The 15012-nt window shown below is 41.4% G+C and overlaps 1 protein-coding gene across 9 annotated transcripts in view; it reads right to left on the bottom strand.

Annotated features, from left to right (window-relative positions):
- Positions 1 to 15012, bottom strand: part of srcin1b (SRC kinase signaling inhibitor 1b) — a 108735-nt gene that overhangs the window by 52652 nt on the left and 41071 nt on the right. For 7 of the 9 annotated variants that reach the window (XM_056365919.1, XM_056365917.1, XM_056365922.1 and 4 more), the window contains one exon: positions 2598 to 2624. In XM_056365919.1, coding sequence (XP_056221894.1) covers positions 2598 to 2624 — 27 coding nt within the window. Of the gene's footprint in view, positions 1 to 2597; positions 2625 to 12968; positions 13451 to 15012 lie in introns of those variants that run through there. The other 2 variants (XM_056365923.1, XM_056365924.1) reach the window with 2 other exon arrangements.

Here is a 15012-nt window from a genome sequence, read left to right as displayed (position 1 = left end):
CCTTTAAACATAATCACATGAACTCAGATGCTCATTATGGCAGGATTACAATCTCACTTTCAGTAAACCACACAGCAGCTTTCCCCTGAATGACTGAGCCAACTGTTATGGTGAGATTAATTAGCCCATACTCAAATTTAAATGTCATTGTTTTCACAACAACACGAGGAGCTAACACTCCAGACCTTGATTAATCTGCTCTAAACCTGCCTGTTGGAGCTCACTCTGCAAAATTTCTCTTTGCGTTACTATTCTCACATAATGAGAGTCGAGTCTCTGCCTGGAAACGTGAAACCAGCTTGGCGAGCTCCAGCCGTAGCTACAAACTAATAGGAGCTATAACGCTGCAGCTGGCAGTGACTGATGACCACTAATGGCTCCACTTTCAGATTAACTTGTGCATTTCACACTATTTACATTCCAGTGCTGCCAGAGCTGTGGTAAAATCTCCCACTCCGAGTGAAAATGAGGTTTGGTTTAGATGGTGGTGTTCAGTGTGGGCACATCTGAGTGGTTCAGAAATTCTGGAGGCAACGCAGTGTGTTTGTAACAGCGTGGGCTTACATTTGGCATTACATTTGATTTTTTTTTTTTTTTCTATTTTTGCGTCATGTCTGATAATCCCATCTCCCATATTTTTCTGTCACTCGGCAACGTGTGTAACACAGTACAGATTACATTAATATTACCTTAAGAAATAAGAGGGCATGAATAATCTCTCACAGCTGTCTCCATTACTCCACGCTGGACTGCTCAGGAGCTCTGGTTCAGCTAATCAAATAATAACCCAGGTGTAACTGTCCCGGGGGCTTGCAAGGGAAGCACACTAAGTGCAACTTTACGCCTATGACAACCCTGAACTGGAATATTGCAGCATAGCAAGAATATGTGGCGTCTGGGGGGCAAGAGTCGGCATGATGATTCTAGATGAAAAGTAAGTGGATCGTTTAAGTTATCACACTAACCCGTGGGGAACCATGAATGGTAAGCCATCCAATAGTTGTGGAGACATTTCACTCAGAAACCACAAATGTCAACCTCACAGTGGCGCTATAAGGAAAAGAAACAGAGGGTCGTCAACGTCGTTAGGATTCATCCTAATGACCATGAATGTCTGTACAAGGTTTTGTGGCAGTCAGATCTGAAATATTTCAGTCGGCTCGGTGATATCCAAAATTTAATATCTCGTCACAGTCCAGCCCCAAATTTCAAGATATACGATATTATCTAGCGCAGTGGTTCCCAACCAGTGGGCCGGGGCCGCAAAGTTACTGCACATAGACCAAATCATTTGCAAAACAGTACAATTTTGGTGAAAAGATGTAATTAGAAATCAGACCACGTACTTGTTTGCTATCTCAGTCTGATTGTGCACTAAAAGATCACATCCATGGCAAAAACTGGAGCATCAAAATGGATAGCTGGTTAGCAACAGGAAGAATTGAAGGGGAAACAGACATTTGGTGAATCGAAAAGTGATCAATCTTCAATGTTTGATCGTTATCATTAAAAGAAAAAGTTCTTTGAGCATTATTTGGCCTCGGCATTGTTACAGGCTCAGATGTGGGCCGCCAACGTTTTTGATATTATCAAGTGGGACATGAGTTGGAAAAGGTTGGTAACCACTGATTTAGAGGGGTGGGGGGGATATTTTTAGAATCTAATTATATTATTGTATTTTATCTTTCATATAAGAGATGCCGCCACTAAACAGCAGTTCAAAGTTTTGTTTGTCACATGCCAAGGTAAAAGCTACAGTGAGCAAAGCAGTGAAATGAGAGTCAGATATAAAACATGTCACATATGGTGGGAAATATCGCAATATTCAATAGTACGCAAAAACTATTTCACAGTATGAGTAAAAACTTTGATGAGGATTCATTCATCCCCTGGGGAACATGAATGTCTGTATATAATCTAACAGAAATCCACCCAATAAATGGAGATATGTCAGTCTGGACCAAAGACCGGCCGACTATGCTGCTTCTAGTAATAAAAAACCTGTGGGACTCAGCCTGATAAGCAGACTGACTTACCATTTCATTTCACTTGACTATTCAGCAGAAGATGATGAACCCACTCTAAATCCCAACTACAGAGCTCCTATTGGATCGTTCTCTTCACATAAAACAAAAAGGAAACAGTCGTCAATGAGCACGACGCCATTACTGTTTGACTCACTGAAAGCATCAGAGGTCTGGAAACATGAGATCTCCACCTGAACTAGACCACATACTGTTCTAGTAGTTGTACACTACTGGCCTGTTGTGTTCATTCACTGTAATATCCATGAGTACAATCATTAGAAAATGGTGGTACACAGTTATGAGCGGCTGTACTCGGTTGGACAGAAAACTTGGAACTTGAAGCCAATCAATCTCCATTTCTAGTCAAGAACTCTGTTTACTTGCTTCCAAACAAATGTACAACAGAGAGTTTAACACAAAAGCTTGTGCCAGAATGTGACCAACACTCCATGCAATGGCGAAGAGGCAAGCAGGCATGCAAAAGACACAATGGAGAGTTATCCTATTAGAGACAAATCCACACAGAGGCACAGATTTACACTGAAACACAAACACAATATTGGCACTGACCTTGAAGCTCCAGTAGTTTGGCTGTTGCTAGGGGGGGGGGGGGGGGTAAGAAAAACAAAGAACAGAGGAGACAGAAAAGGGACAGGGGAGGGGTAAAAGAAGAGAAAAGGACCGAGTGTGAGACATTTTCTCATGTACAACCACACTACAGAAGATCAAGCAAAAGAAGAGTGAGATAAAACCAGACAGACGGAGAGAAACTGCTGCGTCACTCAGTTCCCATGTGAAGATCTGTGAGTGATACCACAAAGTGTGACTAATGAAGTTTAAGAGGTTTAACGGTGAATTATTTTCATGCAGCGGCTGCGACGTGCCGCAAAATGTCTTCACCACTGTTTAAAATGACCACAAATTGTAGTTCAGCGTAAACAAACAAACAAACCAATAAACAACCATTTTTCTTTTTCGTTACATTCAAACTTGGTGAAAAAATGATGAGCTAATTATCATGATGATAGCCAGATTAGCTTAGGTTGTCCTTCACTGCCATCATAATAGGACTTTAATTGCTTGTAATTGCCTCTCAGTAATTAATCAAATGTTTACAGTGGCTTCACACACACACACACACACACACTAATGATGGAAGGCCGGGCAGCTCCTAAAACTCAGCCCCACACACTCTCCCCAGATGATGCATGAGTTGTCTGGCGTGGACCCAGGAGCAGGATTAAAGCGACGAACCGATACCGGAGTAAGAAGCTGCCATCTTCACTTCATCTGTGCAGAGGACAACGTTCGGGTCCACGCACGTTTGAGTCTTTAAGATGTACGTGCCAAATGTACGTGGACAACCTTATCCACCTACCTGTGTACTTTTGTTCCGCCATTCTTTTCTTTCAATACACCAATCACAGCCGAGCATAACTTCATAGGCTTGGACAGATCTTCAATAATATCGCACCCACCACCATGCATTATTTTTCATAATATCAATTTTACTAATTCATTTTGACTGTATTGTGATGTTCAATTTTGTTTCATTATTCCAAATCACCCAAGCCTAATTCTCATGCATCCTTTTGCTCTTATTTGTTATCATAGTTATGCTCATAAGTTATCGAATTTTGTGTGTATGTTAAAGGTAAAAGATTGATTTTTACTTTGGGAATAAATCCTGCCTCTTGTTGGATTGTAGAAAAACTTGTTGAGGCAACTTTTTCTTTTAATCAGTTTTAAATCATGGGGACATCTTGTGCAGCTCTGCTGTAGCTCTAAAGCCCCTTGATGCCGTCTACCACTCTGCTCTCAGGTTCATTACTGATGATGCTTATAACACTCATCAGTGCATCCTGTATAAAAAGGTTGGCTGGTCTCTCTCTCTCTCTCTCTCTCTCTCTCTCTCTCTCTCTCTCTCTCTCTCTCTCTCTCTCTCTCTCTCTCTCTCTCTCTCTCTCTCTCTCTCTCTCTCTCTCTCTCTCTCTCTCTCTCTCTCTCTCTCTCTCTCTCTCTCTCTCTCTCTCTCTCTCTCTCTCTCTCTCTCTCTCTCTCTCTCTCTCTCTCTCTCTCTCTCTCTCTCTCTCTCTCTCTCTCTCTGAGGCGTGATTTGCATATGTATTTGTTTATTTACCAGAACTGCCTTCACATATTACTTCCATGCTGGACCACGTCACACTAGGACTAATGAATGACTCCATGTCCCTTGAGTCCCCTGTAACTGAGCTTAGATGATCTGGTTTTGGAGTCTTTGCATCATCCACCTGGAACTCACTACAAAGTACTTTAAAAATTTAAAAAAAAAATCTGTTTGTACCTGCTTTCACCGACTTTGTTGTTTGATTTTTTCATTAACTGTATTTATATATTTGTTTTACTTGATTATTGTTCTTTTGTCTTGTATCTGGCTCTGGAAACACACAGTACTTGTTAGTGTGTTACATTTATTGTTGGTTTTGTTGACAATGACTAAAATATACAATATCAGCAGCCTTATTTTTAGTGCCTACAGGGTAAAAGAGGAGCAGAAGCAGTGTTGCTAAATAAGTTTATCATGGGAGTGGAAAGATGATGACACTTCTCCATTTTCAATTTAGACCAGAATGATTCTACCTCAATTTTTCACTCAGTTTTGTAGTTTTTTCCATCAGTTATGAATTATCAGACCATAGGCTCTGCTGTTCCACATTCTGTGATTTCCAGAAAGCATTGATTATTGATGGTGGTATGTGGTTAGACTATCAGAGAGAGCAGCGCTTATGACTGACTTGTGTTGGTCCCTTTCCTGTTTCGATCAGCTCCATGAAGAAATGGTTTTCTAGTGCAGAAGAACTCGTCCTGAACGAGTCCAAACCTCAACCCCATCCAACACCTTTGGGATGACCTGGAAGACCAACTATAAGCCAGACCGGATCACCCAACACCAGGGGCTGGACCTCACTGATGCTCTTGTCCCTGCAGCAGGTTCAACATCTACTAGAAAGACTGAAACCTGGAGAGTGAAGCTGCTATAGTATAGAGCCCAGCTCCTCCGTTTCTCCTGAATGAAAGGTGTGAAGCCCGATCAAGCATCACTAGTTCCTTAACAATTTCCAGTCAATAAACGTGGACTGATGAATGCTAAATGTGTTGAATCAGAAAAATGGATCTGAACCCAAGGTCTCTGCATGAGTCTTTTTTAAGACTAACTAACAGCAACGTGAAAGAAAAAGATGTGAAAGCGACAGAATGGATGGCTGCACTCCAAGAGATAAAGGACCCTCTGTGGCCTCTACACGGCTCCTTTATACTGCACAACAACACTGCTATCACATTTCTACCTTAGCTTAGGTAGTTTTTCTCGGTCAATGAACATTGGAAGATGTTTTCATTGTGTTTTCTTTTTTTTTTTTTTACTACTGCACCTACTTGGATTTAAAAATAATTATACCTTGCAGTGACTGTCTTTTTTATGCGTAGATCCAGATGCATTATAATGGAAAGAATTAACAAATTTAGAGAATCGTGAAGCTCTGATGGAGATATCTGGTCTGACACTTATATTAATATACAGATTCTACAGTTAAAGGTTAATTATCAACAGCTATAATAACTTTATATCAACAATTGAACCTTCCAACACGTCTTCAGTAACGTAAAAAAAAACCCAAAACATGATAGTGCAAATTGAAAAAAAATCATATTAATGGATTTTGACATTTCTATTTTGGAGGTTAATCATTGTAGTTTTCAATTCAATTTCAATTCAGTTTTTATTTTTATAGCACCAAATCAAACACTCTATCACGAGGCACTTTACAGGGTAAGATGAAGAACTTACAATATTATAGAGAGAAACAGTTCAACAGTTTCCACGAAGAGCAAGAACTTAGCGATAGTGGGGAGGAAAGCTCCCTTTTAACAGCCTATATATTATTATTACTATTATTACATATTCAGCCTATATTTGTTTATATTTTGGCAAATTGGGACCATTTATGGCACCAGGTATGTTGAATTAGCAATGTAGCCCTTCATGTACAAACATCACTGGATTGCGTTGATACTGAAGAAAACGTGATGAATCCTGGGAAAGATCTGGAGTTATAAGCAGCATATTTTTCTTTATGATTAAGTGGATTTATCAACATTTATTCACAATGGACATCTATGATAATGACATCCATCAAAAGGGGTAAGTCACACTGAATCTATAAATATGTTTATCACGTCCGTGTCTGAGTTATGACTCTGAGAAAAAGTCTGAATTTTAATGTAGAATTCTGGAGTGCGTGCAGACACAGGCTTTACATTTCGTCTCGTTTATACTATATTCACTTGAACGGAGATCCAGATGCATTATAATAAAAAGAAAAATAAACATTTAGTATCATCAAAATTACAAATTTAGAGACTTGTGAAGCTCTGGCAGAGATACATGACCGCCAGTTGTTCTACAGTTCAGTTAATTTGCCAAAATTAAAACAATCACAGATACAGCTCAGAGTAATCAGTGGCTATAACCTGATAAAGTGACTGTCTCCACTGTGGATCTTGGTAAAGCAGCTGGGCGAGACAGTCGACATGACGATAAGCAGTCATGACAACTGAGAAAAGCTATAATAACTCTGCCGGACTGATTATTACTGCCCGTCCAACAGTGTCAATGCATTCTGATGTTATAGACGTGTTTCATACCGTGGTGCAAAGCTAACACCAAGTACTAGCTTAGCACTGACCAATAACAATATAACAGAAAGATAACAGTGTGTTTTTGTTCAGGTCCTCAAAAGAAGAGGCAGCAGTAACCTCAAAATCCATCAATTAATCAATCAATCAATCACACATGATGGTGCAGGATTAGCTTCTGGATGTGACTGCTCTTATCTGTGCCAAGATGCCTGCCTCCTTGTTGTACAGAGACATTACTGTCAAATGTTTTTCTGTATGTTGGACAAGTCACGGTCGATCAGAGACTGTGCTGCGGTCGACAACTTCTGTTCATACCTACAGTGAAACAGTGTTTGACGGAACACAGAGCTCTGTTAGAGGTCGACTCAACAGTAATCAAATGTCATCACCACAGTCCATTCGACTCATAGCTGAATCCAATATCAAATGAAAAAAGAAAATGTTGCAAGGTTTCTGCAGAGTTCACTGATTTATATTCAAGGCTTTTTAAAACCTTTTTTAAAACCACACAGAGTGCAGCTCAGTACCCTTTTCATGGTCAGTCACATCGGTAGTAGAACGGGATACAAAGAGACACGAAAAGGCCACAACAGCAACTCAAAACGACCAGAGACTCAAAACTAATACACAAAATTCACAGTGGCCACAAAGACCCAAAATGACCACAAAGAGACTCAACATGACATGAGAGAGACACAAAACCACCAAGAAGAGAGACTCAAAATGACCACAAAATAACCACCAGACATAAAACAACACAATGTGACTAACAGAGATGTAAAACCATCAAACAAAGGGCCTCAGAACTCAAATAAAGACATGCTAAATAGCTTTTAGTTCCATCTAGGACCTTGTTTATTGAGAGAATTGAATTCAAGGCTTATCAAGAACTGCAAATGCCCTAATGTTTTGACAGACAGACAGAAAAGTGAAAAAGTTCTCCAACGACTGTGGTTTCAGACAAGAAACTAAAGACAACATCATTACAAAGAGACTCAACTTGACAAGAGAGAGACTCAAAATTACCACAAGGAGACATAAATATACACAATGTGACTCAAAACCTGAATAAAGACATGCAAAAGAATTTCTAGTTCCATCGAAGACTTTGTATGTAAAGGGAATTGAATTCAAGGCCTTTCAAGATTTTTCGAGACCTGCAGATACCCTTATGTTTTGAGCGGCGGACAGAAGAATGAAAGAGTTTCAGTTCTCCAACAACTTTGATTTCAGACAAGAAACTTGATGAGACTCACAGGGAATAATTCAACTGATTCTGTCTATGGAAAGCTGCAGCCAAACCTCATAGAGCCTCAATACTCTTTTTTAACTGTAATGAAAAGCATTTAAACTCAAGTTGTTGAAGGAATACACTCATCCTAAATGTTCCCCAAACACAGGATTGGGTTTAACATTTGTATGCTGCCTCTTCACTCTCAGCCCCTCGCAGCTTTCCTGAACACTGAAGTCTACAAATCTACTGTCACAACAAACAATTTACAACTATTTTAGTAAAAAGTGAGAGTGTGCATATTTGACACTGTAGCTGCCAACCGTGCTCATTTTAATACTGACTTGCACTTTTGGTTTATTCTAATGTGACTTTCAATTCAGAGCTCAGGTGTGTTTGTGTCATCTGTGACTCTAAATTCCATCACATACGCTCTGAGAGCTTCTGAAAACACAAATCCTCTTAATAATTAAATGAAGGTGTAGGTGGAACTTAATTCATGTTTGAGCAGCTGTTCAGGGAGCTGCCTGGATCCCAGAGATTTTCTCTGCTCGCTCCCGGAATCTCAGTTGCAACTTTTGAAATTCGTCTCACTTCATGTTGAATATGGAGTGGAGCAGGCGGGACGGGAGAAACAAAGACCTCGACGGGCCTGTGGGCTGCTGTGACCCAGATTTCAGAGCTCAATGTGGCTTCCAGGCCCGTGTCCAAACCCGTTGACCAAAACAGCACAATCATACCTGATCTGATGCCACCCAGCCTCAGTCTGCTTTAGCTGCACCGCAACCAAACACAGCCACCCAGCTTCTCCTCTCACATTTAATCAAACATATAAAGTCTGCACAGCCTGATTCTGCATCTCAAAGCTTACACTTTTTAGCCTTTCTCTCCTTAAATCCCCTTTTTTATATTTTGTAGAATAGTGGTATTTCAACACTCATCCTAAATATTTGCTGAATTTCTATGACACATCCACATGCAGTTTATCAGCCTGTGAAGTCTTGAAAAGGGTCTAAAATCACTTGAGTCTGCTTCTGTGTCCCAATTCAGGGAATGCAATGTGGACACGGTCAACGAAGGTGTCGCCTTCCCAAGCCGGCGAATACAAGGAACTGTTGCGTCGCAAAGTGCGGCTCCTGTCACCTAGCAACCGTGACTTGAGGTTTTAAGGCCCTTCGATTTTTAACGTAATGTACCATTAGCTGAACTGAGCTTAAACCCAATACTTAGACTTAAAAGTGTAACATTACTTTTATCACCACCACGCAATTAATCTTGGGATAGGTTGGGCTGTGAAGGATCCACACGTTGGAACCTTCATTGCCCAGGAAAAGGAGGACGCATTGGGGGGGGGCCTTTGAAATGGAACAGCCAAGTCGCGGCGCTGTGATGCAGTCGGTCTTCAAATGCACCCTCCGGAGGATGTGGCTCCTGAATTGGGACACAGCTTACTTACTTGAAACATCTGCACATGGTTGAACATTAATCCCTAACCTTACAAGCCTACAGATAACAAATGAAGAAACAGGGTGGAAATATTATTTACATTTCTCTTCAAAAGGTCAAGTGTTCCGCCTGAAAAACGGGTACAATTCATTCTGCATCGATATTACCAAACACACCTAACCTGGGTCGGGGTCTATGCTATAAATATAATGAAAACCATCGGTCTGTTGATTAAACCAAAGGATGACTTTCCCCAGTGTCTGCATCTCATTCACCAAGACTTTATTAAAACATAATTACTTTTTATATAGTTATAGTTACAGTTCAGATACAGTGCAGGCCGTAAGTATTTGGACAATAACACATCTTTTGGTTCTTCGGGCTTCGGCACATTCAGTTTGAAATAAAATAATAGATACTGCATTAAAGTGACAAGTCTCTACTTTAATTGAGTGGGTTCACATCAATATTGAAACAGCTGTGTGGGAGATATGGCCCTTTTAACAGAGAATGCTTAAAGTTTAGGTGTTCGGAAGTAATTGGACAGATCAGTAAAACTAAATCATAATTTTTAAGATTTTTTAATTTGCAGTTAATGACTGCCTGAAGTCCTCTACCCACAGACAGAGCTAGAGCTAGAGCTTCCCCTCCTTGCTTGTAGTGAAAGTCTGTTCCCTTAGTCTGGTCTTCAGCAAGTGGACTGAGACCAGGATATTCCATCTCTTCATCCTGAAAACCTCTGTGGTTTCTCTGAACGTATGTTTAGGATCGTTGTCCTGCTCAATGATGGTATTGTCGTCCAATGGCTTTTGATGCATTTGACTCAATCTGAGCCACAGACTACTCCTGTAAACCTCTGCATTCACCTGGTTGTTTCCATCAGCAGTGAAATCATCAATAAATACCAATGTGCCAGGTCCATTGCACCAATACATGCCTAAGCCAGAACAGAACAGGCACCAGGTTTGACAGATGAGGTAGTAGCTCTGGGTCATGTGCTGTTCCTAACATCATTTTGATAGAGGATCATTTTTGTTTCAGTTAACAGAACTTCTTCTCCTGTGTTTTTGTGAACTGCAGCTGACCTCTCTGTTTTTGAGGTGTTTGGTTCTTGTGATGAATCTTCTGAGGTTCAGGTCATGAAGTCTGTTCTTAATCATCAATGAGGAAACGTGTCCGCCTACATTTCGGAGAGTGTTCTGAACATGCGGTGCAGTCAAACAGGTTCTCTTTTCTGGTCATAACATTTGTGCTCCTTGGTCTCACGGGTTATTTGCTATTTTGTAGTCTTTCTGTGTGCACCTGCTTCTGTTGATCTTTGCAAACCAACTACCTTTGATCTCTCTCTGATGGATTTTCTTGCCTTGTTATTATCTCCTTCACTCGCGTGGTCACCTCCTTCTCACTCTCATTTAACTCTGAACCAACATGTGAGCTCTTCTGTGCATGAACTAATGTTGAAACTTTTATATATTAAGCTTGGACTGATATTCAATAAGATCTATTTGATAATATCGAATATCGCAATATTTCCTGCCATATGTGATAATATTGCATATCGTGATTTTCAGGCTGGACTGTATCAAAATATCAAATGATATCGCCCAAGCCTAAATGTCTTATCCATTATTCTAGTTCAAACTGAATGTGCAAAAGCTCAGAGCTCCATCAATTTTCTTTTGCTTATCAGGGGTCGAGTCGTGGTAGCAGGCTAAGCAGGGCATTCCAGACGTCCCCATCTCCAGCACTTTCCAGCTCCTCCTGGGGGATCCTGAGGCGTTCCCAGGCCAGATGGGATATGCCATCCCTCCAGTGAGTTCTGGGTCTACCCCGGGGTCTTCTCCCAGTTGGATATGCCCAGAAAACCTCCAAAGGAAGGCGCCCAGGAGGAGTCCTAATCAGATGCCCGAAGCACCTCAACTGGTTCCTTTCGACATGAAGGAGCAGCGACTCTACTCCAAGCTCCGCACCCTATCTCTGACGCTGAGCCTAGCCACAATATGGAGGAAACTCATTTCAGCCGCTCGCATCTGCGATCTCATTCTTTCCATCACTACCGATCAATTAAAAAAGCTCAAGGCTGACTGCCCAAAGTTCATATTTCCATTGTCCCTGTCTGTGACTTACATGCTGCTGCTCTTTTGATCTGGTTCTGTATCTTTGCAGGACTAACACAGTCGTATCTGCTCTCTGATGTATTGCAAATGATGATGCACTAGTTTTGACATTTGCCCGAACACCTCATTTGAGCAGATTCATAATTTGGTCTCCTAGTTTGCAATCAATAAATGCCCTACTTACATTCATCTCACCAGCTTTATATTTGCTTTTTCATTGCTAAAGAATAATAATGCTGTGATGTATAATTTCTCAAGCTACAGAGCTAGCAACCTCGTCAACCTCAAACTGACTTCACGGTTTCAACTTTGAAGCACTTCCTTCCACGTGGTGGCCTCGTAATTACAAGTTGACAACTGGGAAACAGGCGTTAATATTATCATCCTCCACACAGGTTCTTGTCAAAAATGATTGAAACAGAAACAAACAGCTGATAATTGTGAAGTCAAGTACCCATTGTGTTATAATCCCCAATATATCTTAGCGTTCACACAGAGCTGCGCGCTGTGTAATCACCCGCTCCCATGGTTTATTCACCTTAAATTGGAATGACAAGAATTACCGCCAAGTCACTCCACAGATAATTTAATGCACCAACAAGCGGACATTTTTTGGAACATAAAACCTGTCTCATCTAACACAAACAGGCCCCCTATGCGCCGTGACTCAGTGATTACTGCCTGCAATATTTCTCAATCACTTGAGCTGAAATCCCGAGGCGCACATATGCGCCAAGGCAGACAGGGCTTAGAGAGACGAGGGGGTAGGAAGACGGGAAGAAGAAGAGAAGGAGAGAAAAGAAAAAGAGAAAACAGCGAGAGAGGGATGAGCACAGAGACATGCATGCCTGACCTGCATGCCAAGTAGCCATCTTTGTACCCACCCTCTTTTTTTCTACCCCCTCTCACTCACTCACTCACTGTCCGCTTTGCTTCCTCTCCAGTCCAAACACACACACCGACACATGTGCACTCACTCATACACTAACACACACTTGTGTTTATGTTTGAACATTATGCTTCTACTCAGAGGCTTAACAACATGTGCACGCATGCATTCACACACATACTTGAACACACATCACTGCGGCAGCAAAAGACACACCTGGAAAACACCTGCCTGCTTGGGAACACCTAAAAAACACACACACACACACACACACACACACACACACACACACACTTACTTAAATTAAACAGAAAGGGAGGAGAAGATGAGTTTTGTGCTAACTATCTTTACATCACCTGGACTGCACACACAAATACATATCCATCCACATATATTGAGAAGATGCAGACACACACAGACACACACACACGCACACACACTTGTACTTTACATCACTCCATCACCCTCCACTCCGTCATCAGTCATGCAGCAGCACGAGCGTCACACAGTCATGGCAGCTCCACGGAGGAATGCCCAAACGTCTCAGCTGAGGATGCAAGGACGGGGTTAGAGAGAGTTACCGTAGCTACTTAATGAGCACGTCGGCCGCCTGGTGCATCCTCCTGCTCCACACGCCTCCCTCTTCCTCCTCCCCCCTCTCCATGTTTTTTTTTTTTCACTGCGGCTCTGTGTCTTTCCCGCGCCCCGAGGATCCGCCAGAGTCCCCCCTCGCTTGTACCCGTAGTAGCACCTAAGAGGCAGTTAGCATCTCTTCGTGCCCCTCCTCCTCCTCCTCCTCTTCCTATCTCTCTTTCTCTCTCTCTCTCTCTCTCTTCTTGTGTGTCACTCTCTCGCCCCAAGTCCCTGATATAAACGATAAAAAAACACCCTCCCTCCTTCCCTCACTGTCTCTCCCTGTCGGTCCTTCTCTCTCCCGCTGCTGTTGCCTCTCACTCAGTACAGCGTGTGCCTCCTTCCAAAGCCCAGGCATTGCCAACCATATGATATCACTCAGTTGCCTTATATGGGAGACAGTGGGTTGCCATGACGACAGCAGACTCCACCTGTTTCTCCCAACTCTCCCTCTCTCTCTCCCCGTCTCAGTCCACCTTTTCCATCAGGAGATAGACGGTGTGGTTTGGGTAAATAGACACAGCACATGGAGAGAGAAGAGTGGGTGGAGAGGAGGGAGGAGCGGGACGGGTGAGATCAGAGACTGAGTTGTGATTGACAGAAGAGGTTTGGTTTGGAGGGAGGGATGAGAGAGAAAAGAGAGAGCAGAGTTAAAAACGTAGTTCAGTGTTTATTTGTTTTTTCTTTCAGAGAATCAGATGAAAAGATTGAAATGAATCTGTGTTGAGTTTGGAGCTGGAATCAGGCTGTAGGAAACCTAGCTTCACATAAACAATAATAATATCAATGATGAACGAGCCAGTGATTGTGAAGCAGCTGATAACAACCACCTAATACAAGCATGAATTCAGTGCAAGTTCTGAAATAATCCATCGATCAATTGATCAGTAGGATTATTATTAGTAGCTATTATGTTGATAATCGATTAATTCATGTTTTGTAACCAAAGTGCAACTGACGCTTAACTGTGATGTTTTGCTGTTTTGTCTGTCCTGTGTGAATATTTTGGGATTTTAGACTGTTTGATATAAAGTTAAAAACAGAAGACACAGAAGGAATAAGATAAGAATAAATAAAGTTAAAAAAAGAATATATGAAATATGTACAATCAAGTAAGATACAATATTATAAAGGAAGTGCAGTAGTGCATAAGTGCAAAGCAAAATGCAACAAAGAATTTCAGGCCTATATCAGGAAAGTCAAAGCTTGTTAAATAATATCAAATATATAATAATAATATTGGCTCTGAGTCTTTCTTCTGATTGGCTGACTGTTTTCTAAGTGATCCAATAAAATATAGCAGATTTCAGGTAAACACTCAGTGAAACCAAAGCCAGGTAGGTTGGATGGTGGGTCCAGGTGGGCGGAACTTGGTGCATGGCTCTGAGTGGTGACTGCTTTGTTGTGACATCACAAAGTGACAGAAGTCCTGATGGCTGGTTTTTAAGGCTCAGTTTCTGAATACAGGCTGTGTGTATTTCTCTGTGGACTGAGGCTTTGATACTTTCACAGTATTAATATAGAACCTAGACCTGCTTTATAATCACACAACACATGGACATCTACCTTTATACTATATGGGACCTTTAATAATAGAGATTTCACCTTCCTGTGACAGAGCCATAAAATAAATACAGAAAAAAGCGACAGAAAAATTGCCTTGAAATAAAGTCTGATGAGATTAATGCCGCTTTAAGTCAATTTAACAGATATAACAGCTTTTAAATTGACAGATACTGCTGATAGATCAGTCTCTGCTGATTGTTTCGGACAGAATAACCCCACCTCCCAACCCAACGAGGACTAACAAAATCAATTTGCTCTGCTTGTTAGGCATACAATTGTTCCTGCACAGAGACCAAAACCAAAACCTGTGCTCACTGCATCTGGCACCCGAGGCAACAGTATGAGAGTCCGAGCAGATAAGTAAACTGTACATATCTGTTCTCCTGCAGATAAACAAACAAGATTCACTGTGTTAATAAGTGAGAT

This window comes from Seriola aureovittata, chromosome 21 (genome assembly GCF_021018895.1).
Source record: "Seriola aureovittata isolate HTS-2021-v1 ecotype China chromosome 21, ASM2101889v1, whole genome shotgun sequence".
NCBI lineage: Eukaryota > Metazoa > Chordata > Actinopteri > Carangiformes > Carangidae > Seriola > Seriola aureovittata.
Note: the sequence above shows the minus strand (reverse complement) of the source record. Positions and strands in the feature narration are given on the sequence as shown.